Source organism: Microtus oregoni, unplaced genomic scaffold (assembly GCF_018167655.1).
Source record: "Microtus oregoni isolate MIOR12 unplaced genomic scaffold, Mior012 000024F_ref0000369, whole genome shotgun sequence".
In the NCBI taxonomy this organism is placed as follows: domain Eukaryota; kingdom Metazoa; phylum Chordata; class Mammalia; order Rodentia; family Cricetidae; genus Microtus; species Microtus oregoni.
The window spans coordinates 15,523,395-15,551,153 of record NW_024543083.1 but is presented as its reverse complement, the minus strand read 5'-3'; the positions used below and the strand labels follow the sequence as shown (position 1 = coordinate 15,551,153).

General features: G+C 48.4%; 1 protein-coding gene across 3 annotated transcripts in view; it reads left to right on the top strand.

Moving 5' to 3' along the window:
• The first annotated feature begins 705 nt into the window (after positions 1-705).
• The window catches only part of Myom2 (myomesin 2), a 65,157-nt gene continuing 38,103 nt past the window's right edge, over positions 706-27,759 (top strand). The window contains exons 1-11 of one of the 3 annotated variants that reach the window (XM_041674015.1): positions 706-780; positions 6,653-6,770; positions 8,624-8,776; positions 11,674-11,812; positions 11,943-12,100; positions 13,009-13,101; positions 20,378-20,466; positions 20,559-20,609; positions 23,245-23,409; positions 23,687-23,848; positions 26,082-26,223. In XM_041674015.1, coding sequence (XP_041529949.1) covers positions 6,664-6,770; positions 8,624-8,776; positions 11,674-11,812; positions 11,943-12,100; positions 13,009-13,101; positions 20,378-20,466; positions 20,559-20,609; positions 23,245-23,409; positions 23,687-23,848; positions 26,082-26,223 — 1,259 coding nt within the window. In that variant the 5' untranslated portion in view covers positions 706-780; positions 6,653-6,663. Of the gene's footprint in view, positions 781-3,018; positions 3,162-5,951; positions 5,959-6,652; positions 6,771-8,623; positions 8,777-11,673; positions 11,813-11,942; positions 12,101-13,008; positions 13,102-20,377; positions 20,467-20,558; positions 20,610-23,244; positions 23,410-23,686; positions 23,849-26,081; positions 26,224-27,759 lie in introns of those variants that run through there. The other 2 variants (XM_041674016.1, XM_041674017.1) reach the window with 2 other exon arrangements.

Genomic DNA, 27,759 nt, shown 5'->3' with positions numbered 1-27,759 from the left:
ATACACACAGACAGAATATTGTATACATAATAAATAAACAAATATTAAAAAAAAAGATCCTGTCAAAAAAAAAATAAAGCCACAAAGTCACAGCCAGATTGGAGTAGTTTTTAAATCAACACACACACACACACACACACACACACACACACACACACACACGCACGCATACACACACACACTCATGCACGCACGCACACACCCACGCACACATGCACGCACGCACACACCCATACACACACACACACAACTGAAAATGCATGGAGCTGCCACCTTCCCTAGCAATAGCACCCTTGCCTCTAGGTGCTCTGGCTAACAGGTGACCTGCATGTCTGTGGATGCTCAGATTGAGAGGCCCCATGGCACATGTCCGGAAGCCTTCAGTGAATGAGAAAACTTGCCCGAGAATTTGGGTCTGACTCTCAGATCCTGTGTCTGAATCTGGGTAGAGGCAACACCAGAGTCTGCTCTCTCTTCCGGGCAGTAGCCAGAGGGCAAAGAGTGGAACACCCTAGGACGCGGTACAGACACCTTCGACTTCCTAGCTTGAGTTGCCCCCTTGCATCTGGTGCTCCCTCTCTAGTGAGCAGGCCAGTGATTTATGATACAGGTATGGGTTTGGGAGAGGCAGCCTTGTGCCTAAATATAGCACCTCCTCTGGCCATAAATGGGAGGGGAAGCTCAGAGCTTTGCGGGGAGAAATTAGCTCTGCTGACTGGAGCCAGTGTCTGGGAAACCCTTCTGCCTGTCGTTTTCTCTGCTCAGGCTCTTCTCCTCTGGGTGAGTCTTTCTCCTTTCCTCAGATGTGGTTTTTGGGAGACCACAGAGCACGCTGCAGCTGCATTTGCTTTCACATGTGGCCAAGTTCAGAGAAAATTGCTACCTGCAGGTATTCCTGACAGGACAAATCAAGGAATTCCACCCAAGGTGTGCCTGTCTTTGACTGGACTCTGCTAGGCTAAGCCAGGATCCTTCCCCACCCCTGCCTTTTCTTCTTCCCCTACCCACTCCTGTTCCCCTTTCCTTCGCTTCCTTTCCCTTCCTTCTCTGCCTCACTTTTAAAGGGGGGGGGGAGGGTCACATGTCTCAGGCTGGCCTTGAACTTGCGAGGTAGCCAAGGATGACCTTAAACTTGTGAGGTAGCCAAGGGTGACCTTGAGCTTGTGATCCTCTTGCTTTTGTCTCCTGAGCTTCAGAGCTCTCAAATCACAGGTGTGTGCCACAGGGCTTTCTGCTGTGCTGGAGATCAAACCCAGGGCTTCCGGCTGCTAGTTCTCTACCAGCTGAGCTACACGCCTAGGCATCACCCCCAAAGTGGTTCTTTATTTCCCTATGTTCTGGGCCTTATTGTTGTATAAATCTGACGCCCCTTCAAGGTAGGTTGTGCCCCCTGGGTTTCCTACCCTTTTCCTGAGTCTGCTGATTGATTTGAAGTCTGAGGTTCTTACAAAGGATCAGAGATGAAGAGAGGAGGAGAGCGCGGACTAGAAAAAGGAGACATTCTTGTGGGGTAGAGGGCAGAGAAACACCAGGCATTCAGCTCAGATCTTGGGCAGGACTGGGTGGGAGGTTCAGGCTTTTTCAGTGAAAGGGCAGTTGTGGGTTGTTGGGTTTCCTTTGCTTGTACATTTGGAGTTTGGATTTTGCAGGTTGCCGGTGCCATGCCTTGTGCATGTGGAGCTGTGTGCAGAGAGCTGCGCCTGCCAGGAGGGAAAGGGGCTCCTGCTGCATCTGAGTGCATTCGAGGGCTGGAACCTCAGTCCTCTCTGTCACCCGCCCCACATTCCTTCCTTTCTGAGTGCACTAAAAACAGGAAGCAAAGGGCACGTGGAACCAAGACACTTAGAGGTGATAGTGAATAAATGGGGGCCCCAGATAAAAACCTGTCCTAGAAGCCAAGGGCTGGAGCCCAAGCCAACTCCATGTCCCCTCTGGAGATGCTGTGCCCATGAGCTCAGTGCCTGGCACTTCTAGCTCTGCCAAGGAAGGTTGGAGCAGAAGTGAGGGTAAGCGGCCGAAGGCTCTGGAAGGATGTTAGATCTTATCTGCAGCACATTGTGACAAACTCACAGGAACCAGGGAGCGAGGGGAGTTTGTCACTAGAACTCAGTGAGGCTTTCATGACTGCGGACTTAATTTCCCTTTTTGAAGTAGGGTGGCACTGTGGGTTGCTGTAAGGCTTGTCCAAGTGGGAGCTGCCTGGGACCATTTCTGTGTCAAATTCAACATTGTTTAAGTTTTATGGGGAGCCAGCGAGCCTTCACAGACAGCTGAGCACATTGTGCATACAAAGTTGGATCCTTCTGTAGCTTATGCCAAGGCTTTCAAAGGAGGAGCCCTGCAAAACCCAGCCATGTTTAATTGATTCTCAGTGTCCTTAAGTCATTTTGAAAACCCTTTAAATAGGTCCTAATATGAACGAGCTGGGAAAAAATTTATCTCATAAACTCAGGGCTTTTGTTTGTTTGTTTGTTTTGTTTTGTTTTTTTGTCTACACTGTGTTAGCTGTTTCTCTTCCTCCTTGAATTATTTTCATCCCATGTGTCTATGAACTTTGGCATTTTTAGTTGTATAAATAATTTCTTTAACTGCCTAAGAGGAAATGCTTTCAACCTGGCACGTCTTCACAAACTAAAACCGTGTTTAGCCACACAAAAGAGTTTGTTCCCTCTGTTCCTTGCAGCGAGGGCCCCGGACAAGATGCATCACCAACACGGAGCCCTGGTGCTGGGGACAGGCTCGAGTTTCATGGTGGTGTCATAATTCCCAAACATGTCAGGAGCCTCGCGGGTGTGGTTCCAGAGCTGGGCTGAGGTAGAAAGTGTCTGGGAGTGGTCAGAGGAGCAGCTGGTGTCTTGGCTCTGCTGGAATGCCCCAGTCCTTCAGGCAGGGCGTGTTCATCTGAGAGGGTTCAGCCTTACTGGTCGGCATGGTCTCTGGTGTGAGTTACGTACAGCCACTCCTGGAGGCAAGGGGTATTTAGGGGAATATTCCTGGCATTAGTTCAGTCCCCTGGTTTTATAGTGTGGACCACACAGTAGCCTGACGCTGTGAGGGTTCAGGCCTTGGAGTTCCCAGAACCAAAGTCTCTCTGTGCTCCTGAACTCCAGGGGATCAGCAGAACCTGCCCTTTGGAGAAGAGGTGCTCCTCATCTTTTTGGGTATGTGTGGGGCCACTTCAAGGATTTCTGAAGGACAGGAGCGGTGTGAATCTGGGTGGGCTCCCCGAGGGCTCTTTCACCTCCATGCACCTTATACTCCCAGACGGCGGCCTCAGTTTCCAGTCTGGGCCACAGGAATATGCTTGAACAGAGATGGGGTTGGGAACCCCTCAGAACTCCTCAGGGCAGTTCTGAAGCAAGAAGTCCTAAGGAGACAGCAATGGCAGTGTACATTGGACCTGGGTTCATGAGGCTTCCCTTTCATGTGATATGTCTTGCTGGCCATGGGACTGGTAACAGTCTGAGGAGACAGGTGGAGCCGAGGGTCCCAGGCACAGCGCTCAGGTGCACTGATTCAGCTGGCATTGTCCCTGAGCCGTGAAATCTAAGGTGCTTCCTTCCTAGAATTCAGCAGTCTTGGAGTCGGCGTTGGGGGTCACACGTCAGTTGTCCCCAGAGGCTGCAGTTTGACATAGGTGTATGGTGGGGAGTGCCTGCTCTCCGAGAGCCCTTGATTCCCGCCTTTGTTGGCACCAGGGGGACAAAGTGTAGGGATAAGTGTGCTAAAGTGCTGTTGCCCTTGTCAGAGGCACCCAGGGGACGTGTCTGCAGTGGGTTTGTGTGTCAGAGCGAGGGGCCCAGGAAGCATGACCACTTAAGGCAGGTGGTGCCTGGCTGATCACTACAAAGTGTGTACTCCTCACACATGAAGTGTTTGAAGACTTCCAGGTCCTCTGGACAGCGGGTGAGGTAGCATCAGAGATATACCGTGCTGCGTGCAGTCGCTGTCTGTGCCTGTAGCGTTGAGCGGAACATTCAGACTAGTCAAGGGGAAGAAGGCCATTGAGATATAGGGACCCTTGTCATCTTATGTTCCACACAGAAGCATGCGTCTAGCGGAGTGTGCTTGGCCCTCTTTCGTGGACGGTGCTACTAGGGCATGTATTTGGAGTTCTTTTTGTAAAAGGCAGTTTGGAAGTTAACGTAGCATGAGCACATATGTAAGTGAACATATAGAATGATGTAATATTCTATGTTTCTGATGAAGAATTATAAGCCATCAGGGCAGATGGATTAGGGAAGCAGCCTAGGGAGTGAGCTAGCTTGAGGGTGGTTATCTCTGCAATGGAAGGCTATCTTTAGTCGCCAAGTATGCACGCCTCTGGAGACGGCACATGGAGTTGTGGGCAGCAGATCGTTCTTGGGGATCACCCTGCTGAGATACAGTCAAGGTGCCCCCATGTTAAAGTGAGAGGGTCTTTTAGGGGTACCTCTTCCTGTCTTCACGGTTCGGTTCACAATGACCCTTGACAGAGACAGCCATGGAGTCTGTTGTTTGGCACTCTGTACCAAACACAGTGCCAGCTGTTACATAGATTCAGTGTGGAATATCAGAGCTGGAGAGATTAGGAATAAGCCCCAAGACTGCACCACAGAGCTGGAGGCAGGCTTTGGCCCCAGGGAGCCTGGCACCTGACCTCTGAGTTCTCCTTGAAGGCTAGCTGGGTTGGTTCTGTGTGGCTCTTAGGGCACAATGTCTTTTTACACATTTGTAACCAGTGGATGGTGGCACACTCTGTGGAAGCCTCTGGGAGATGCTTGGTTGACTTGTCGATTTTTTGAGAAGAGGTTACTGAAATATGCTAGTGTGTCAAAGCATAAGGGGCCCCAAGACAGAAGTTTACCGACCTTGGGGGTGGGGGATGGGCTGGCCTGAGTTTGGATGCTCCCCAGCATCTTTCTCAGCTCTGTTATTCTGCGATCCCACGGTTGTAACTGGAATTGATCACAGTGTAAACTGTGCGATGTGGGGAATTTTGTACTACAGAGGAGGAGGACTGGAGTGAGGGCAGTCTCTTCTCTGAGACCTCAGGTTTCCATGCTGAGCCCACTCCGGTCATTTCATCTGAGTGGTAGTCTCGGGGCTGTGCTGTGGGCTCGAAACAGAGCAGACTCAGAGCTCAGGCCTGGGAAACCGAGGCTCACAGAGATGGAGGAGAGCTGTCTCTGAGTGACTGTGTAGAGATGACCAAAGAGGCCAGGTGTGAATTTTATTTACTTGGGGTGAATCTGTGCACTAGATGATGACATATAATTCCAGCAATGCTCCAAAATCTCTCATTGATCTCTCGGGAGAATTCCACCAAGACTTGCTCACTTTTTCACACCCTGGGGTTTCACTGCTGTCTTGGTTTGTCCTTTTTTTGTATCTGCCTCGGATGCAGAAGACCAGGGCTCATGACTTCAGTTGACTCTTGGAGACATTGGGGGGTTAGTAATTTCCCGAGACCCCTGAGTCAGCCATGGGAAGTTTCTGGAGTGGCTACAGCCTTTCCAGAATAATGCCCTGCTGTACGCCATGTTTCCATCTTCACACTTCAGAACTCTCCCTGCCACCTGACCTCTGTCTGTTGGCCTAGTCACCCCCCAGGGCCCTTCCCACATGTGCCCTGCTGGGAGCCTCGCTGGCTGCCCTCTCTCCTCTTTTGCAGGACGCTCTATCTCTGTGTGGCCTCTGGCTCCTGTCATGTCAAGCATTTGTTTACTCCCCTAATCTGTTTAAATTATTTTTATCGCCTTTACTTGCACTGCTTTGTGCATTGCTTCAAGCACAGTAGGCAGTCTATAACTGACGTTAAGAAAGAAGTTAAAGGCGCATTTTCTGATTTTCATGGAAGCTGACAAAAATTAAAACTGGGTTTCAGAGGACTCTGTGGACTTGATGATTATATCTGAAGATTATTTCTATCTGTGCAATCCTCCCCATCCCCCTTTTTGGATCAGTATAGCCTTTCTGGTGTGTGTGTGTGTGTGTGTGTGTGTGTGTGTATATGACTATGTCTCTCTCTCTGTATGTATCGGTCTTTGTGTCTATGTGTGTCTGTCTGTCTGTGCCTCTCTTTCTCTGTGCATGTCTCTCTGTGTGCTTCTGTGCTTGTATGTGTCTGTCGTGTTTGTGTGTGTGTCTGTGTGTATCTGCTACAGCTTACTTTTTCTCTGTCTGTCTGTGCATTTCTGTGTCTGTATGTGTCTGTCTGTGTCTATCTGTGTCTGTGTGTATGCCTGTCTGTCTATGTGTACCTGTCTCTCTCTCTCTCTCTCTCTCTCTCTCTCTCTCTCTCTCTCTCTCTGTATGTGTGTAGATGGGGACAGAAATCAATTAATCAATGTCAGGTGCCCTTCTCAATTGTTCTCCACCTTACTATGAGACAGGTCTCTCACTGAACCCAGAGATCACCGATCTCTGGACTTCTAGGCCAGTGAGCTCCTGGACCCCTCCTTTCTCCACTCTGCCACCTCCAGCCCTAGAGTTCAAGGCATGTAGGACCGAGTCTTCCTGTGGGTGCTGGGGATCTTTTGCAGGGTTTCCTGCTTGCATAGCAAGCACCTTTTCACAGAGCCATTTCCCCAGCTGCTCCCCTCTCCCTTGGAATGATGTAGAAGGTAAAGCAGACACCACAGGTCCTGACTTATGCTCTTTTCTCTCTTAGGAGAACTCAGAATGTCCCTGGTGGCAGTCCCTTTCTATCAGAAAAGACACAAGCACTTTGACCAGTCATATCGAAACATTCAAACCAGGTACCTCCTGGACCAGTATGCATCCAAAAAGTAAGTAGACAGGTCCTGGCTAGGCTTCCTGAATGCTGAATGCATAGCTCTGATGTCTTCTGGCTAGAAACAGTGTAATTCCCTGAGATCTGGAGGTGAAAGGGTTTGAGGGATGTCTGAAAGCAGGAAGACTGCATCCCTGATATACACATCCCTTTGGAAGACTAAAGTTTGCCTGGGTTGCATGGCTTGGCTGCATGGAGTTTTGTATCCTGCAGGGCCTGTGGGCTGACCCTGGTGGAGATGCCCACGGCTACTCAGTACAAGCCCACTGACTTGTGGGACTTAAAGAATCACACACAATATGGGACAAGGAGGAAAGCAGTGGAAAGAGCATTGGCAGGGTTCATAGGGGGCAGAGCAAAGATGGAAATGAAGTCTGTTCTGACCACAGCTCTGCTACCTCAGCAGTCCAGGTGCAGCACCTGAGCATCCATCACCCTTGCCCAGTGCAGCCGGAATCTAGACCCCTTCATCCCCCTTCATCTCTGGCCCAGCTCCTGAAGGACGAGGTCTCCTCCAGCTTGCGGCTCGTGCCTCCCTGGCACTGTTGGAGTGGCAGCCGGCCTATCTACAGCTTCAATGGGCTGATTAGAGGGCAGTGAGCAGGAAGGGACCTCTGAGTCTGGCCTGTTCCTGCTGCAGGTTCCTGCCCCATGTCACCAGCACCCTATATTTAGAAGTGCTGGTGGCGTTCATTTAGTTGCCATCCCTCGTTATAAACAAAGCCAAACATTTGCAGCCCATCTCAACAGAGATTATGCCTTACACACACACACACACACACACACACACACACACACACACACAAACACAGATACACCACACACACCACACATACATATGCACACATACAGGCACAAACACACATTCACATGCTACACACATACCACACATACACACACACTATACACATGAACATATTACACACAAAAACGAACACAGATACACACCATAGACACACATACACACTACACACACACAAACCACACAACACACTCATACACACAGGCACAAACATAGACACACCACACACTCATACATACACACACACCACATACACATATACACACACACATAACAGGCACACACACACCATACACACATACACCATACACATCAACACATCACACACAAACATGAACACAGGCACATACCATACACATACACACACACACACCATACACATGAACACATCACACACAAACACGAACACACACACCATACACACACCACACCACATACACACACATACTATACCCGTAAACACATCACACACACACATGAACACAGGCACACCACCTTCACCCCCTCACACACCAACATCTACACGCAGCATCTTGACTGAAAAACAAAAAGGATGGTTCAGGAATGGCTGGCAGAGAAGGGGACCCACCAGCTCTAGGGAGCTTGGCGGGGGGTGTTTCTCAGAGGTGGTTTGCAGACCAAGGGAGAGTACCACATGCAAATATGCAGGCTTGGGTTTAGGTGTACTCATGCATATGTGTGGTTGTGATTGTATATGTATATATCAATATATATATGTGTACCTGCACAAGTATAGATGTCTGGGGATGTGTGTGTCCACGACCATGCATGTTCCTGCTTATGTTTGTGTAGTATGTGCCTCTGTATGCGGTATGTATGCGTACACATGCATGACGTATGCCCAGGTGCATCAGTATGGACTACTTATGGGCATACATGTACATATGTGTGACTTGTATGTGCATGCTTTAGGTGCACGTGTGTGTGCTGTAGGGAGGGATGGGTGTGTAGAAAGGAAACTGTGTGTGTTAGCATAAGTGTTAGTGATTTCCAGCACACCCTAATCGTTTTTACTGTTTGTTCAGGCGAGCAACCACCCAGTCGTCATCTGAGAGGTCTCTTACGGAGAGGTCCTCTTCGCAGAGATCTTCCAGTCAGAGCTCCACTGGGGGTGTGTGCAGGCTCTGTGCAAAGCGGGTGAGCGCCTCAGATGAGGAGGAAGTTGAAAAGGAGAACAGGTAATTGCTTTGCGTCCTTCCTCCTGGGTGACCTGGGGCAGAGAAGGGCAAGGGGGTACTAACTGGGGAGGCCCAGCAGGCCGAAGCTGGGTTGCTTGTAAGCAAAGCTGAGTTCTTTCAATCACTCACTTGCTCTTTACCATTTGACGCCAGTCCCAACACACAAGGGATTGGAATGGTATCTCCATCATTATTGTCCAGGGCTGAGATGCGGTTTTGGCTTACCCTCTGCACTCAGATCCCTGCCTTTCCAAGTCATCAGGAGCCTCTGCTCCGTGGCTGAGTTTCCATCACAGCCTCCGGGGCTGTTGTCCCTTGGAGCAAGGTCATCTTCTGAGGAGGCAGCCAGTGTTTAAACAGCTGTCTCTGTGGACACCAAGGGCTATGCAGGGTTCCATAAATCATCGTATCTTAGATGTCAATGGATCTGGCTCACGAGGGTGCGCTGTCATAGGAAAGAGAAGGACCGGCCAGAATGTCAATCCTACAGTTACAAAATCCAAGTGATGGAGCAACAGCTGGCGGCCGTGCATTAGTCTTTCAAGAAAAACACGGGTAGGTCTGGAGGGACGGCTCAGTAGTTGACTCCTGCTGCTCCTGCAGGAGAGCCGAGTTTGATTCCTAGGTGGCTCACAACCGCCTGTACCGCCCTCCAGTTCCCGGAGATCCTATGGACTAACGGTGGGAAGCTCAGCGGACAGTCTCCTTTTCAGTCGTTTGCAAAGTACAGTTCTTCAACAACAACGATCCGCTGTAGAGCTGTGACTCAAGCGAGGTGGAAGCAAGATTCCTGGTGTTTTTAGATTCCTGGCATGTTAAATTCTTTTACATCCAGGGACAAGGAATTCTCAGCCATGTCAAAGTTATGATTATTTTTAAGCATACTTGTAGTAATCCTCACACTCCCGTTTAGTTAGCTAAAATGTATATTTAATGAATAAAATACAGCCGGGCGGTGGTGGCACACACCTTTAATCCCAGCACTTGGGAGGCAGAGGCAGGCGGATCTCTGTGAGTTCGAGACCAGCCTGGTCTACAAGAGCTAGTTCCAGGACAGGCTCCAAAGCTACAGAGAAACCCTGTCTCGAAAAATCAAAACCAAACCAAGCCAAACCACCACCACCACCACCACCAATGAAGAATAAAATGTACCAAATTTAGTAGTACTTAACAAAGAACTTCATCCGAGAGGAGTAGTCAAACAGTGACATGATAAAGTTCAGGTCTTGCAGTAAGATAACAGCTCTCCGTGGAATCATAAGTGGACACTGTTTAAGGACTTACAGGATTTAAACTTAAGTTTAAGGACTTAAGGACTTCATTTATATAATGTATTATACCTTAAGAGTTTATTCAAAGGACAGGGATGAAGAATACTATATATGTGAACTTATCAATATGAATTTTATTCATCCTTTTCTTAAAAAAACAAATTAGCTTATCAATGCTTTAGGTATATAGTACTATGAATACTGTATAAATTTATTTTATTATAAAGTGAGGACTTCTGATGTTAAAGAATGACTTCAGAGTATAAGCTATGTTGGGTGGGGATGTAGGTCGGTGGGGAGAGTACCTGGCTTAGCATCTGTGGTGCTCTGAGTATCATTCCAAGTCCCACATAAACCATGTATGGTACATGACCAAATGCCCAGTAACTGGGATGTAGAGGAAAGAGGATCAGAAGTTCAAGTCATCTTGGGCTCTATAGTGACTTTCATGTCAACCTGGGCTACATGGGACATAAACACTCTGAAGTTTTAAATGTTCATTTTTGGAAAGATATCTTCTGATTATATTTAAGTTTGGGGACTATACATTGGATATTTGAGCCATGCCGCTGTGTGGCCATCCATTATATATCAGTGTGCCTTTGAACATGATAAATGTCCCTCGGTGTCCCCACTGTCGGGTGAGGAAAGTGGACATCATTAACCGGAATGGTTGGCATGTTGCTTATGAATCCCACCCAGTTTGGGGACAGTCTCAGTGGATGGAAATCTTCATGACACACAGACCCTTTGCCCTGGGTTCTCTCACGTTGAGTCTGGGTTTGAGTTACGATGACACCTCTTAGCCTAAGGTAAACATCAGTCCTCGTGGTAGGTACAGGGTTGCAGGTGTGGGGTTGGCCAGTCCTCTATTCACCCCACTGTCCCCCGTGGAATCATATTTTACTCTCACAGTCATGTGGGTATCTTCGCCATGTCAGGTCTTGAGATCACTGCTTCCTCCATAAGTGGACTGGGTGCAAGTGTGTGATGCTGGCCGGGGTCCAGGGAGCTGAAACCATTGCATTGCAGGGTAGCTGCAGAGGATGAGTGGGCCCCGCTGAGCCCTGATGAGAGTCTCGGTCTTTCAGTATGTGCTACCACTCTCAACCAGCCTGAATTGTTATCAAAGTTCTTATTATTCCTTGCAGGACTTAGTCCAGTCTGGTACATATTGGTCCTTTGCTTTGGTAGAAAGGGCTGACTCTGACTTCCCAGGATTAAGACTGGTATTTCTTCATTGTTTATGAACCCTCACCCTCTACATGCAGGGACCCTTCCAAACACCCATCTATACATATATGCTCTTGAAGGACTCTAAGGAGTGGCCAAGTATATTAGTCCGGTCTCTCATGTCAAGAAAGCAAGAGATGTGTCCTGTGCATATCTATATTAATAAACCACACACCTGCTGTCCTTTGTAACTTCCTGTGTGCCCTTAATGCATTCTGAAAAGCAAGAGGCAAAACTAAGTAGAAAAGGTTGCTTTGTTTCCCTCCATTGTCTTCTTTTCTTTTTCCCCTTCACACTGAGGGATGGGTAGCCGGAGAGGATCAGTCTAGTCTGTCAGTGCCACAGAGTCTTGTCACATGTCCTATGACTAACAGAGTTTCTGGGCTCTCGTAGGTACCGCTCCCTAGAGGCTTCTTATGGAGAAGCTAAGAGACAGCGTTTCCTCAGTGAGCTGGCCCAGCTGGAGGAGAATGTCCACCTGGCACGGTCACTAGCTCGTGACAAGCTGGACAAGTACTCTCTGGAGCAGATGGTAGGAGGACCTCCCAGCTCCTTGGGGGCAGAGAAGGAGAGTTTGCATGCATGCTGGTGGTTTAATGCTTCACTGCTAGGGGCATACTCTTGTCATGCCTACCCTGACCATCCTTGCTTCTTCCTGGCAGGTGGACGACAAGCTAGCCTGGGAGAGACACTCATTCGAAGACCGGATGAGCAGAGCCCCTGAGATCCTGGTGAAGCTCAGGTCTCACACCATCTGGGAGCGGATGTCCGTGAAGCTCTGTTTCACTGTGCAAGGATTCCCCACACCCGTCGTGCAATGGTGAGCGACCCGACCGCACGCAGGGCTGCTTTCCTCTGAGAACTGTGTGTGAGAAAGGCATACACGCCTCAGAGCCTGTCCTGTAGACCTATGGAAGTCCCTGAGGAAAACGCATGCGCAACATTCAAAATGCCTATCTAGTTAATGCTCGATCATTCAAATGTTAGGGACACTGCCCTGGTGACTCTCTCAGAACATTTTGTTGAAGGGTTAGCTCTCAGAATAGGAATGTATGTTTGTTGTCGGTGTACTGGCTTCATTGTTGACCTTGTCCAGAGAGCCCATGTATCTGCTTTAATTACAGGAGGATTCATGGAGGGAAGCTGTAGATATAAATAGTAGTTTTTAAATTCGAGTTAAATCTTTAAGGTCCGCAGACCCTCCTTGTTTTCCTGCTGCAGAAATCGCGGATTGCTGTGTAAATCCCCTTGAGATCACTCACAGGAGTCTAGCAACCTTGTAGCTCAGCTCATCCACGGTGTTAGGAGACGAGGGAGTGTTCCAAGGCTTGGCCAACTGTAACAGCCTGTGGTGGGGAGCTCTGTTTTGCAGGCTGGGGACCAGAACTTCCAGGACTAGGGCTTCATGTACTCTGTGACTTTCTCTTCGTGTGTTCCAGCTGCAGTGTGGCCCGATGGGACAGGCTGGGACCTGGCTAGCATCACCTTTGTTTCTTTTTAAATGGAATGATAATTTCTGAATTCATAAGAGGTTCAGGCGGGTATATGGGGTTCTGTCTGTTTGAATGTTACAATTCCTACCTCTTCTTGAAAGACAACTCCAGAGTGTTTTGCATTAATGGGCAGGGGAGAGAGGAGGAGATGTTTCTCAGAGCACAAAGGAGGTTGGGATAAAACTGCAGAAGTATGTCCGCTGTTACACTAAAGTGAATATTTTTCCCCCACCAGGTACAAAGATGGCAGTCTGATCTGCCAGGCAGGTGAGCCGGGGAAGTACCGGATTGAGAGCAGGTATGGCGTGCACACCCTGGAGATCAACAGGTGAGGGGCTACAGCCAGTGTATGCTGGGGTCTCATCTCATGATTGAGGGCAAACTCCAAAGACAGCGGAAGCTGGCTGGGAGAGGCGATAAAGTCCTCAATCCGGCCCTCAGGAGGCTGAGACAGAGCCTGGGGTGTCTAGGCCAGCCCCACTGACTGAGACTTAAGTGCATCTGTAATCTCAGGCGTGACTGGAAGAGTCACGTGATGACACACACATACTACACTCAGACACACAGGTGCATACAGGCAGGCTTATTCTGCCTGTGCCTCGATATTGGCACAGAATAAAATATGTTCTTTTTAAAACATTTTAATGAAAATGTTTTATGCGTTGGGTTTTGTTGAAGGAGCCATGATTCCCATGGCAATGGAGACCCATGCAGTGATAGCCGTGGTAGACAGGCAGATCTGGAGAAGGACACCAGAGCCAAGGACAGGGTGGGGTCCACAGACAGAAAGTGGCAGCTGGAGGCTTCTGGGAAGGGGTTCTGGATAACCCCACCTAGCGGGAATCTTGATGAGTTTAGGCTGGTCCCTGATGGAGACTGATGAGGGCCTCCATTAGAATGGAGGAAGGGGTTGAAGTGAAGGGTTTTATCCTTGAGGTCCTGCTCCAGGAGGAGCCTGTTTGGACTGGAAGCCTTTCTGTCAGACCCTGGCCATGCAGCTGAGGTGGGCTTTCTCCTTCCTGCTTCCCAGCTTTTCTTCTTCTTTCCATCTGCTTCCTGTGACTCGTTCCTCTTTGTGGGAGAGACAGTCCCTTCTCTGGGCTCATCTTGGTGGCCAGAGGACAGGGTAGTGCAGTCCCTGTGCCCTGCATGGCTGTGGGCCCCTCTCTCAAGCCTGCAGTGTACAAATGTCACTCCTCCACAGCTATGCAGTCTCTACTAAGCTGGAAGCCCTGCCCCTCATAAGCTCCACCTCCTGGCCTCAGAGCTGGTTGGTTTCTTCAGTCATCCATTGATAGCCCACTGAGTGCCAGGTACTGTGCTAGGTATCCAGAAGGTGTCCCTTATTCAGAATAGGTGAATAACAAGTAGTTGAGGGGGAGAACTGAGCTTAGGGTGGCAGATATAGCAAAAGGAGGACCAGGGCCAACTGGCTTGGGAAGATGCAGCTTGAGTGTCCAAGGTGAGAAGCTGCTAGGTGGGAAGTGATGTTTGGGTGAAGGATCTACAGCGGTGTCTCATGTTCACAGGCACTGGGGCTAGAGGGGGGAGGAGGAGAGGAGGACTGTGGACCAGGGAAACCGCAGGGCGGGTAGGATGCTGGCTTTGTTTAGAAGTTGAAGCAAGTGGACAGGATCCTTCTTGACTTGGGGTGGGAGGGGCCCAAGGGGACCAATGTCATCATCCTCTTGCTGCAACTCAAGAATTAAGAAGCCACTGTGGAACAGGGAGGGAGCAGGGGGACTGAAGAAAGGGATCCAGGGGGATCTAGAGGGATCCGGAGGGATCTAGAGGGATCCGGGGTATCTAAAAGGATCCAGAGGGATCCAGTCTACCTATGCAGCAGGTAGACTCAGGTTCTCCTGGTGGAAGCATGCAGTGTAAGGAGAAGCCAGTGGGTGAGCAGGGATCCAAAGCAGCCATCAGAGGCAGGTCTCCAGAGCAGGGACATTCTCTGGACAGCAGAAAGGATTAGTGGGCAGTAAGCCAATGCCAGTTTTCTCAGGAAGACTTTGATGTCAGGGAACCTGGCAGTACATCCCTGGGCCGAGTGTGTTCTGACTGGCAGGGCTGCTTAGGTTGTTTTGAATTAACAGTTAGCTTTTCATCAAGAAGTGTTTTCTCTTTATCAAGTGTGGAAATAGTCACACCCCTACCCAATGTTGGCAGCATTCAAGATTTACACCCAGAATAATATCAGCTTTCAGCAGTGAAGAAACACCCAGAAGGATCTAAGTCAGTTGGCCCTGGTAGGTCATGATGGAATGATCCAGAAACACGAGTCTCTTGACTTACCAAGACCAATGCATCTCTTCTGTCTATCTCTGTCTCTGTCTTTCTTTCCTTTCCCTCCCTGCTGGGGGGTTGTCTTAGCAGATCAAGAGAATTTCATGTTCTTCAAGAAAAGAGCAATGGGAAACCCCACAAATTATAGCTTCGCTCAGCTGTTCATTCCAAAGTGCTGAGCTACAGATCATCTGATCCGGGGCGTCTCCAGGGTGTGGAATGCCTTGCCTGTCTCTCTATCTGGCTGTGGAATGAGCTTTTCCTTGCATTCTGAGATGACATTTGCTCCTATGAATATTCTTTGGCTCCTGTAGTTGGATTCTTCAGACACTTAAAAGCGAACAGGCTCCTCGGCACTATTCTATTTGAACTTTAACTTGTTATACTTGTGCGTTTTCCTCTGGCCACCCATAATTGAGAGCCTCCTTTTTATTCCCAAAGGCTTTTTACTGCTCTCTTATTCTGAGGGGCACTTAGAACAGTCCGTTCTCATTTCTTATTAGTGGCACCGCCGTCATCCCTGCTTTGCAGAACATTTTCATGACTACACTTCTCTTCTGATTCACTCTTTGACTTTGGTATTTAAGCTCTGAGCTAAGAGTTAAGTGCTAAGTCTGATTTCTATATCGCTTACCGTTTAAGGACCCCGAGTGTTGTCTACCAACGAGGAATCCATTTATGATGTCCATTCATCTTTAGCGAAGATACAATTGCATTTAGTTCCCATAGGAAGTTGTGTTGAGACGCTTTTACACTGAGATTTCGAGAGGCAGAAGAGGTCCCATGCAAGTAAAAATTGAGACCAAAAGAAAACCTTCCTGTTCTGGGAATCGGTCCAAACAGAAAGTAAAACCCTTGCAGAGTTCTCTCAGCATGAAGCAAAGGCTAGAATTAGACTCCAGGTTTGCTGAACGTTCCCTTTGGGTCTGGAGGAGCAGAAGGGAGGGAAGGTCCCCTGGGACTAATGGGGATGGGGTCATAGTTCACTGTCTCCAAGTTAGACTTGGCTGAAATCAGGGTTTGGTAGAGTTCCCAGAACCACCCTGCGTCCCATTAGGAACCGCTTCCTACAGCTTTACTACAATCAGTAGTGGTGGAATATTCCAGGGCTCACTTCCATACAAGGAGCCTGCTTGTTGCTCCTTGTATGGTTGCTCGCTTATTATTTATATCCTTATCCCTGTTTCAGAGTTTTGTAGGGACCAAAAACACCAAAGAGTATAATGGACAAGATGAAGGAAGATACTAGAAATTGTAACCTGCACCCTGCCTACCCAGCAGTCACCTGGGTGCACCCGATTCTGGGGAACAGTTGTCATATTTGGGCAAGTCATAGGTTTCCTATCCGGCGGGAAGAAAGCTCTGGAGCCTGCCTCCCGGGCCAGTAGCCTCCTGGTCTGGCTGTCTCCCGAGCCGGGTTTTCTCCTGAACCGGGCTGCCTCCTGGGCCGGCTTTCCTAAGCAGTAGTTATTGCAGAGGAAGAAGCGCTTCTCCCATCAGACCTTCTAACTTAGGGCCCTTGTGCTCCAAGTGCTAATGGGTGAACGGAGGAGCTAATCAGTGCTAATGCGTTAGGTGGCGCTGTCCCATCCGCACGTCTAAGTCAGTGCGGTGGGGGGGGGGGGAGCTGGGAGTTCCAGGGAGGTGGCCTGAGGCCGGATCACAGCAGCACTTCTTTCCACTTCTTTCCTCTCTCCTGCGGTCTGTTCTGTGACAAGCTTTGTTCTCTTCCTGTGCCATGTCAGTTCTTCCTTACTCAGAAACGGTTCAGGGGGATTGGAAGGCCCTGATGTTTGGAGGTACTTTGGGCAAAGAAAGAAAACTTCGTATAGGAGAGAGTGGGAGGACTCTTTTTGGACTCAATGATTGAGCTAATGCATTATAACTGATGATGATAAACTTGATATTCATATTTATAATCTATTTATAAAAGTGTAAAAGTTTTTCAGATACATTGCTTCATTTTGGTCATCAAAGTCACCCTTAGAAAGCATTTTAGGAATTTAAAATATGGGTACCTTTGGGGAGGGATTACATCTATAGATGAGGACTGTGAGCTGATTGAGGAAGTGAGAGGTACCAAGGCACCGTGGCTGGAGCATTACAGCCTTGGCAGCCATGTTCTCTGCGGTTATTCTGACCGACCACTATTGAGAACAGCCCTGATTTGCCAAGATGAACAGTTACAAACAGAAACAAGTTTTACCTTGAGTTTAAAGGACGTTACTCGATTAAATAGAGGTGGTAGAATCTTTACTGAGTTCTAGGCCCAGACAAATTATATACTATATAAATGACATACTAAAGAGTTCTAAACACTGTTCTTAGTTGTGCTATATAGGATGTGATCCATCTGAGCACACACATTTATTCTGGATTTAAAAATTGAAGAGATTTGCACTGCCACAAAGGAAACTCAGTTTGGAAACCATTATATCCACATAAAGGGCTGTTGCTGGAACTGGAGATCGTGAGGTCTCTGCAGTGGACTGGACACCCGGGTACCATCTATGTCCACACTCCCCTGAGGACTCTTTATGGCCTAAGTGTTAATCTCCTTCTCAGCTCTGAGGACCAGGTGTTCTGCTAGGCCAAGGGCAGTCTTTGTCCTCTGGCCTCTTCCTGGAAGTCCTGCCCAGGCTTCCACATGCTCTCCACTGGCTGGTTCCTTTGGGTGTCCTGCTCCTACTTCCAAACTTTGTCTAGGCCACTATGTGGCCCCGGTTGGGCTCCATGTTGGTCAGGCAGTCACTGCACAGACTTTGCCTCTTTTCATCACCTGCTCAGGACCCCCAGCCATGCCAGTAGTCACCAGGCTGCCATTTTTCCCATTTTGCAATGCCTGTGATGGTGGAGGTAGGCGGGTGTTGGTGGAGCAAGCATCCACGCCGCGGCACTTGATCTCGTACCCTGTTCTTCTGCGCTGAGGTAGGGCTGCCTGCAGAATTTCTAACTGCGGAGCTGATTGCTTCCTCATCGAAGCAGGCCAGCACTGCACTGTGCTGACAGGTGGCAGCTGGTGTTCACACCTCCCAGGTGAACGGAACATGACGTTCTGTGTGAATGTCCAGATGGATGGGGCTATGTTGACCTCTGGGAGAAGCGGCATTTAAAGGGGCAAGATGTCATGTCTGACACAGCAGAAGTGGGTTGGAACTCCCAAGAGAAAAGAAGGACGTTGGCGGACAGCATAGGGCTCTGAAAATTTTCTCCCCTTTCCTAGAGATAGTATATCTTTGGTCAAAGAAAATATTTTCAGCTCTGAAAGTGCCAGAGAAGAAAGTCAGGTGATCGAAAACTTGCAGGAATGGGCTATGTCTCTGGGAATGCTTGCTGAAGGCATTTTAAAGTGAGACTTGGGCAGAGTTTTTATTTCTTATAAGTGAGCTCGTGCTATTTCTTCCCCAAGACTAAGACATTACCCAGTGCCCCCAGTTAGGGAAACAGCAGGAATGCAACTTTTGGAGCCCTCTGGAGCTTGTTTTCTGAGCTTTCCAAGGGTCAAATTCTCCCACGATGTTTTCCAGGATCCACTGGCGATGTTATGTAAGCCAGTAGCTGGGGACTGTGGTGCTGGGAACATGGCACAGTCAGTAGGGGCTTGTCGTGCAAGCGTGCAGACATGGCTGGGCAACGGGCATGGGCACGATCTCAGTGCCGTTAGCACACAAACAGGTGAAACCTGGGCTGTCTAGCAGTTAGCCTAGTGTGGTCTGAGCTCCGGGCCAATTGGAAACCCTGCTTCAAAAAGTCACGGCGAGCAGATACCAAGGCACAACTCCAGAAGATGACCTCTGGCTTTCATGTGCATGCACACACATGTACCTACACATACATACACATGAGCACATATGTATATACACACAGGAGAGAGGGCAAGAGTGAGACCCCCACCGAAACCTAATGGAGTACCTGGCATATAGCATAAATCAGAGGACATAAAGCCGCCTGGCTCTCTCTCGTCACATTTTTTAGGGAAGATTAAGGGGTGGGGTGCCAGTTCACCACCACAGAAGTGTTGTAGGAGCTGCGGGCTATGTTCCGTCACCCAGCTCCCGCCACCGGCTAGCTTTACCCTGAAATAACAACACACAAACTGTATTCATTTAAACACTGCTTGGCCCACTAGCTCTAGCCCTTACAGGCTAATTCTCATATCCCGATCAACCCCTCTCTAATAATCTGTGTAGCATCAGTCTTACCGGGAAAGATTCAGCATGTCTGACCTGGCTTGCTTCATCACATCTGCCCCAGAAAGGAGAGCTATCGAGTCTGAGCTCACTTCCTCTTCCTCCCAGCATTTTGTTCTGTTTACTCCACCCACCTAAAGGCTGGGCCAAGGCAGTTTCTTTATTAGCCAATGACCTTCCTCCATCACAGAAGTGGCCTCACTTCTGAAGGAAGCCAGGAGATGAGAATCCAGCACCCTGAGAGTCTAGGCCCCTGCCATCTCAAGCTCACAGTCTTCCCGGGATGGATGCACGCACACCCATGTATTGGGGCGGGACCCAGCCCAATGAGGCCAGTGTGGTCATTCCAATCTTGGAGGGATTGTACCATTTGTGGTTCTCAGCATCAGCTCCTGGCTGAGGAATGCTCTGGGAGTGAGGCAGCCCTGAGTCTGCGTTACTTGACTAGCAGAGTGCTCCACACTCAGGAAAGCTCGTGGGTTTCTGCTCAGGCCTCAGATACAAACTCGGGTTCCTGCCTGGGGCTCTGGAAAGTTCTCAGCAGCCTGGTCCTGCTGTCATCCCAGAATCATTTAGAACAGGACAGTGGCAGGCACAGTCCCAGATAGGAGGTGTCAAGACAACATAGAAATTGGCACCAGTCGCCAGCTCCTGGGCTACCTGAAGCCAACTAGAGATCCGCTCCTAGGGAGGAGAGCAGCCACCCTCTACAGAACAGGCATAAGACTCTCCCAAACATGCTTCTTTATTGGCCCAGCAGGACATTCTGCTGTGTACCAAGATTCCAGAAGCCTTCCCCGTGACTAGATGAAACAACAGATTCAACGAGGCTGAGAAGTAGGGCCAGACAGACCTGATGAATTCTCCTTGAGAGTGAAATAAATGGTTTCTGGAAGCTCTCCTACCCTTCCTTTCTGAGAGTGCAAGCCACACATAGTTTGGGGTCAGGCATGCATCTGTATCTATAATTAATACTATGCCCTGCCTTCCGTTCCAAGATAGAGCTGGCATTCTCCAATAAATCACCAGCAATCCAGACCACGTGGTTGGCTTTCCAGGAATGCTTTGTTCAAGTTCAGGAGGCTGACCACATCAGGACATCTCTTAAACTTGCTTTCTCTCCCCAAGGGCCAACTTTGAGGACACGGCCACTTACTCAGCAGTAGCCACGAACCCCTATGGACAAGTGTCTACTAACGCTGCGGTGGTGGTGAGAAGTATGTTCCTGCTGTCTGTCCGGTGTAGGGGAAGAAGGTCCTTGTCCTTGCCTGTGTCCTTCTGTGTCTCATTCACCCAAATTTCCCCACAGGGTACCGAGGAGACGAGGAGCCATTGCACTCCGTAGGACTCCCAATTGGATGTAAGTATACCTGGCTGTCTTTGTCTAGAAAGATGTTTAGTGACAAATCACTAGGTGAGAAATGATTTTCTCAGGGTTAAATCTTGGTTAAACTTATGTGGCTAATACCTTGCTAGGTTTCTCCAGCCAGGGCTATTGAATGATAATTTTCTCTGGGGGCAAACTGTTTTTTTTTTTTTTTTTTGCCACAGGCTAAACCATTGCTTGTAGAAACTTTATGTATCTGAATGGGAAAAAGGAACAAATATAAATTCCTGGGCAGAATCTGGGATGGTGTCATAGTTTGTGTGTGAAGACACTCCATGCCCCAGAAAGTCTCCAGGCCATTTATATGGAGTAGCCGCCTGAGGTCTAGATGGGACATGCAGCCAGTGTGTGTGGACACAGTGACACGCACCGCCTCAGTGTCCGACAAACCTTTTCCTCGTGTGTGGTGCCCTGGAGGATGTGGCCCCTCGTCTACTGACAGTGTCAAAACCCCTCCACTTGCCTTTAAACACCATGCATCAGCCAACAGGCTCCTTGTCCACAGTGACCTACAGTGGCCCTGTCATATGCTATGCATGTGACCTGTGACCCAGGTTGGTTTTTCCCTGGGAGGCTCAAGAGCTGTGCTGACCCGGACCAGGTGAGGAAGGCTGCCAGAGATGAGGGCCTGCTTCCAACAGAACTCATGCGTGGCTTAGGGACAAGGTTTAAATTTGTCCTATACTTCTACCAGAGGAATTGTGCTTTCTGTGTGGGCTCTGGCTTGGTCATGATTCTAGTCACACGTGAGCCCTAATCATGAAGAGTTGATGACAACATTTCCTGGGGGTAGATCCTTTAGCAACCACCAATTATATTATTTTGGTGTATATGCATGAATTTTATTGGATGGGCCCACATCCAGCCCTTGGCTGGTATTAAACCACCCCAGGAGCATGGGACAGGCTAAGGTTGGTGCAGAGAGGGTCTATGGAGATGGCATCTCATACACCTTGAATATGCCGATCTTTGAGTATCTGTCCTGTTTCTAGGTTTCTTCTATTAAAATTTCATCTTTCTAAACAGATACTGGAAAGATCTATAATAGTTACAAAATACTTTTAGATCACAATGACAATAAGTGCGCTTGTATTCACCATGTAACTTTTTTTTTTTTAACAACTTTTATACTTTTGAAATTAGTGTCAAGCTCACATGGCACAGAGTTAACCCCTTAAAGTGAACAGTTCAGCCGTGCTTCAGCTGTTTTAAAAGGGCTGGAGCTATCATAGAGTTGGTAAGAACTTCCGGACACTCAGTTAATCTGCCAGGTCAAAAAATCACTATTTCCATTCTGCAGACAGTTTCTGAACTTTCCCTGTATGCCTGTGTTTTAAATCACAGGTGATTTTGGGTCTTAAAATTTACTTTTGTTTTGTTTTGAGACACTGTTTCTCTGTGCAGCCCTGGCTGTCCTGGAACTAGCTCTGTAGACCAGGCTGGTCTGGAACTCACTGAGATCTGCCTGCCTCTGCCTCCCAAGAGCTAGGATTAAAGGCGGGCATTTCCACTGCCTGGCCTCAAATTTACTTTTTTTTTTTCAAGACAGGTTTTCTCTGTGGTTTTGGAGCCTGTCCTGGAGCTAGCTCTTGTAGACCAGGCTGGTCTCGAACTCACAGAGATCCGCCTGCCTCTGCCTCCCCGTGCTGGGATTAAAGGCGTGCGCCACCACCGCCCGGCTCAAATTTACTTTTTAAGTGTGGTGGCATACACTAGGGATGCAGAGGCAGGGAGATCGCAAGTTGAAGGCTAGCCTGAGCTACATAATGCATCCTTGTTTCAACAAAGAACTGGGGACGATAGCTCAGGGGTAGATGCTTGCCTAGCATGTGCCAGGCCCTGAGGCCGACACCAGTGCTGCAACAACCAGCTAAACCCAGCCTGTTGACTTCCTCCTGAAGCACACCCTCTCCTGGGTGCATCTTTGAAGTTTAATCCGGCTCTAGTTGACGTCTCCAGGTCTGCTTAGATCACTTGCTGTGAAATGGCACACAGATCAGAACAGTTCACAGTTTATTCTTAAAGAGGAAGATGTCATACCACCAGTGGGTATGCCTTTCCCAAAGCCGCTCTTTGGGCTGAGGTGGGCAGTAAATCCTATGTTGCAAGCGTGTGACCATGTTCCTAATGACAAGCCAGAGAAGGCTACTTATCTGACTACAGAATGGTGGTCTCCCAGGAGGGTGACTGAGAAGGGGCCGTGGTTCTGGGTTTGCAGGCCTGATGTCTCAGATTGACAGTGTGTGTTCTAACAGGTGCTGCTTCCTGGTTTATAGGTGGTCCTCCCTGGTCCTTCTGGGTACAAAGCTGTCTCTCTTCCTTCTCTGTAAGGGCCCTGACCCCATCGTGGGGCCCATCCTTGTGATTCCATCAAACCTAAATCACCTTTGAAGGGTCTACTGCCCTCATCACAGTGTTTAGGGCTTCAGCACACGAGTCAGGGGAATGCAGAGCCTCAGGCTCCTCCCCACCCCAGAGGGCATGTACCCCATAACCAGGTCAGGAACCAGCAGGCAGCCGACGGTGCTCTGAGTGTATTTGCTGTGCTGAGACCCAGGCACACAGGCTGGCTGGGCACCAACAGTATCTGTCCTCCCCACCTCCACAGTGCCACTTTCAGCCGTGATTCCGTACACCCATTTTGACGTCCAGTTTCTGGAGAAATTCGGGGTCACCTTCAGAAGAGAGGGCGAGACAGTCACACTCAAGTGCACGCTGTTGGTGACTCCAGATCTGAAGAGAGTGCAGCCACGAGCTGAGTGGTACCGGGATGGTGAGTGCTGCCGTGAATTAGGCCTGGGGACACCGCTGACACCATGTCCCCAGTGGGGACATTGCCTCCTTACTGCTAGATTTGTGAGCCCTTGGTGGAGGTGTGGCCTCAGGCATTTGTCCCTGTCTCTGCTGGTGTGTTAGCTGCCAGCAGAAAAACAGACGAGGGGGGTAGACCTTGATAGCCTGACACTCACCTTGAACACCATCTAGGAGCCCCTTGGAGCAGCTGATGAGGAAGCCCCGGGAGCTAACCTTGCCCTCTGCTGCTGTTTCAGACGTGCTACTGAAAGAGTCAAAGTGGACGAAGATGTTCTTCGGGGAAGGCCAGGCCTCGCTGTCCTTCAGCCACCTGAACAAGGACGATGAGGGGCTCTACACCCTGAGGATCGTGTCCCGGGGTGGCATTAGTGACCACAGCGCCTTCCTGTTTGTCAGAGGTGCTTCGGTGTGTGGGGTCTAAACAGAGGGTTAGAGGAAGCCACATGGGAGGTGGGGGACAGGGAAGAGATACAGGAAAGCAGATGGGACGTTTTGGTCATTGCAGACTCCCCAGACCAGAAATAGCCCCTTCCAAAATGAGAAGCATGTCTGCCATCATGACCCGGACTTGTTAGTAAGCAGATAAAGTTAGATGCATGGTGTCTGCTCCTTACTGTTCCTACCCATCTAGAATTTATAATGGGAACCCCCAGAGTGAGTGTGCTGCACGCTCAGCTCCATGGAGGATGCAGTGGGCTCCTTCAGACTCTGGTGTTATGATTGACACATGGCAGTGGTTTTCGGGTTTTTTTTTTTTTTTTTTTTTTTCTGATTCAGTTCATTCCTGCTTACTATGGTCACAACATGGCAGCAACAGTTACAGAATGCCCTGGGTCAGACTGAATCCTCTGTCCTGCATCCAACCCTCAACACAGGCTCATCAGGATGCCATTCTTAATTATATAATAAGGAAGTGTACCATGATGCACCAGGCATAGCAGCAGGCAATAGCAATGATGGCATGCATTGTAAACACTCTTCATACATATGTGTATAGGTGTGTATAGACATATGTTCATGCACAATCTATACAGACCACTGAAAATTCCCATGACGACTCTGTAAGGTGCCCTGATTCCCAGCTGGAGACACCAAAGCTCAGAGAAATAGTTATCTTTCTTGCGGGAGAGCCAGGGCTGAACTCTGTTGGAGCCATAGCCCGGAGCGTTGCCCCTGCAAAGCCTAGTGTACTGTTATGTCCCCTTCTCAGTGAGCTGCTTCTGCCCTCCCTGGCCCACCCACCCAGGCTGCCCTCTGTGGGCTCCTTCCTGAGCCTGTTGGGGAGACCCCAGTTATGGAGGCTGCCCCAGGCTGCCGTGCTTTCTGTCTCGTGTGGGCAGCCCTCTTCAGCTGGTCCCTCTGTTCAGCCTCCTGCAGTTCCAGGTGCGGATGGTGTGAGAAAGCCCTCGGGATGTTAGTTTTTTTTTTCCTCTCAGTGGCAGTTAGAACTTCATGGAGAGCTGTGTCGTTAGAGTATGTTACCTCAGGAGCAAAAGTAAACATCTCGCTTCTGTACTTCCCGCAGGCTCGCATAAGCAGGCAGGGCTGTGATTCCAGCCTCTCCCATACAGTTTTGTGGGCTTTTATTAGCGTCAGTGTTAAGAGATACCTTCCATTCTCCTGCATGCCTCTGGCAGGGTGCTGTGCACCATAAAAATGCAATGACTTCAATCTGGTTTCACTGCCTTGCTTATTCAGCACTCTGAGCAGGGAGAACAAAACACAAACCTGGGGAGCCCAACCATTCTAATCTCTTTCTGAGGTTACCAATGGAGAGGAACCAGTAGACTCGACGTCAATAAATCCTGAGCCTTTACTACATTAGGGGGGTTCGACCTAGACACCACAGAACACTCAGCTTTCTGTGGGCATCATGGCTCCTGAATAAATACGGATTTTAGATAAGAAAATCAAGTGTTAAATGGATTAGCTCTGCTGGCCTTCAATGTACTGTAATGAAAATTGCACTCACAGCTCACAAAATGAATGGGGAAGCTTTGACCCAGGCATTTGACCACAAAGTTGTCTTTTTTTTTTTTAAATTCTTACATTTTCGCTGGGCGTTGGTGGTGCATGCCTTTAATCCCAGCACTCGGGAGGCAGAGGCAGGCGGATCTCTGTGAGTTCGAGGCCAGCCTGGTCTACAAGAGCTAGTTCCAGGACAGGGACCAAAAGCTACGGAGAAACTCTGACTCGAAAAATCCAAATAAATAAATAAATAAATAATAAATAAATAAATAAATAAATTCTTACATTTTCTAAGAAATTTGAAATATAAAAGCATCTCAGTTGGTATTTCCCAGGTGTTGCAAAGGCTATTTCACCACCACTGCATTAGTAGTAAATTTTGACTACTTGTAAGATTTGACCATGTAAAATTAAGTGAAGGAAAATTCTGATCAATTTATAAAAAATCCACAGATAAGAAGACTAAGTGTTCTAGGTTTTTTAAAAAAAATGCATATAGACATTTATATTTCTTGATATCAGTCTGCTGGGTTATTAAACATGTTCAAATAATTTGGTGATAAAGATCAAGCTGCTGAGAGAGAATACGAGTTTGGAGGTCTGTGGGCAGGCTTGTCAGTGACCCCACCTTGTAGGTGATGTGAACATGTTTTCCCATGACAGATGCTGACCCCCTGGTCACAGGGGCTCCTGGAGCACCCATGGACCTGCAGTGCCATGATGCCAACAGAGACTATGTTATCGTGACCTGGAAACCACCCAACACCACTACCGAGAGCCCTGTCATTGGCTACTTCATTGACAAGTGAGCGTGTGCTTCATTCCCCTAGGGATGGGAACACCAGTGACATAGCTAAGGACATTGGGATGTTCAATGTCACTGTAGGCCGATGGTGCCATTCAGGAGAGTGGTCATGCCACTATTTGGCTATCCAATATCACAAATAAAGTAATTGATAAATGATGCTAGTGGCTTGAGGCCTGGGAGACCCCCCCCCCGGGGGGGGGCTAGTTGACCAGTAACAAGACCGACCCTTCATCTGCAGAATAATTAGGGGAAGAGGGTGGCACTTTCTAACATGAATGTTCAACTCTACGACTTGAAGAGCCCAAAAGACGAACTTTCTGATCCTGCCGTTTTCTGCTAGGGACTTAACGTAAAAGTTTATATTTAAATTCCTCAGCCTATGCCTGCATGTCCAGGTTTCTGGACCGGACTATATGTTCAAAAGTCTTCCGAATTCTGCATGGGAAGGGTTCTGGAAACTGGTATCTTACTGTTCAGTAGCCTGAGCAGGATCCCAGTAAGGTGTCAGCCCTGGCTCAGCTCAAGTAAGATGTACAGTCTAAACAGAAGACGGTAGATCCTCTCCCAGACTTCGCCTCACAGGCTGAGGGGCCACCCTGTGGGATTGCCACTAAAGCTGCCAAAAGAACTGCCAACAATGTTCAATTTTGATGTGATAGCTTTTTGTTTTTATCTTAGATTTTGTTATGTTTTATTATTATCACTTAGAAGCCTGTTCTTTTAAATAAGAGACAGAAAGGGAATGCATCCGGATTGGGGGTGGGTCGAGAGGAACTGGGAGGAGTAGAGGGAGGGGGAAAACTAAAACAGAAAATGCCAACAATGGTTTTAAATAAGTTTATGAGCAGATTTGACTTACACATGTTTGACGGCAGAAATTATCTGAAGCTATAAACCACAAAGATTGAACTTACCTGTCCATTCATGTAAATGCATGTATTGGCTATCTCCCTGACATCTAACTTTCCCTCATCTGTCTGTCTGTCTGTCTGTCTGTCTAACATCTATCTCTCTCTGTCTGCCTATTATCTAACTGTCTATGTATATATGTATGCATGTATGTATGTATGTATGTATCTATCTATCTATCTATCTATCTATCATCTATCTCTATCATCCTTCAGTCGATCATCTCTATCATTTATCTGTGTATCATCTGTCTGCCTATCTATTATCTATCTATGTATCTATCTACTACCTCTCTATCTATCATCTATCTCTATCATTCTTCTATCAATCATATCTATCTATCTATCTATCTATCTATCTATCTATCTATCCTCTATCTTATTTCTATACTATAACCTGTTTATATCTATCCATCCATCCCTCTGTCCCTCCATTCTTATGTACTTGTATAGTGATAGCTATTGAATTTACTAAATACTTTTAAGGTTTATTTTTATTACCATGAATAGATGTCAGTATTTCAACAGTGGGAATTTTTATCCAATAGCATGCTCCCCCCCCCCCCCCCCCGGGATGACTGCTCTGAGTACATAGCAGATTACCACATGGGCTGCGTTTGTCTTT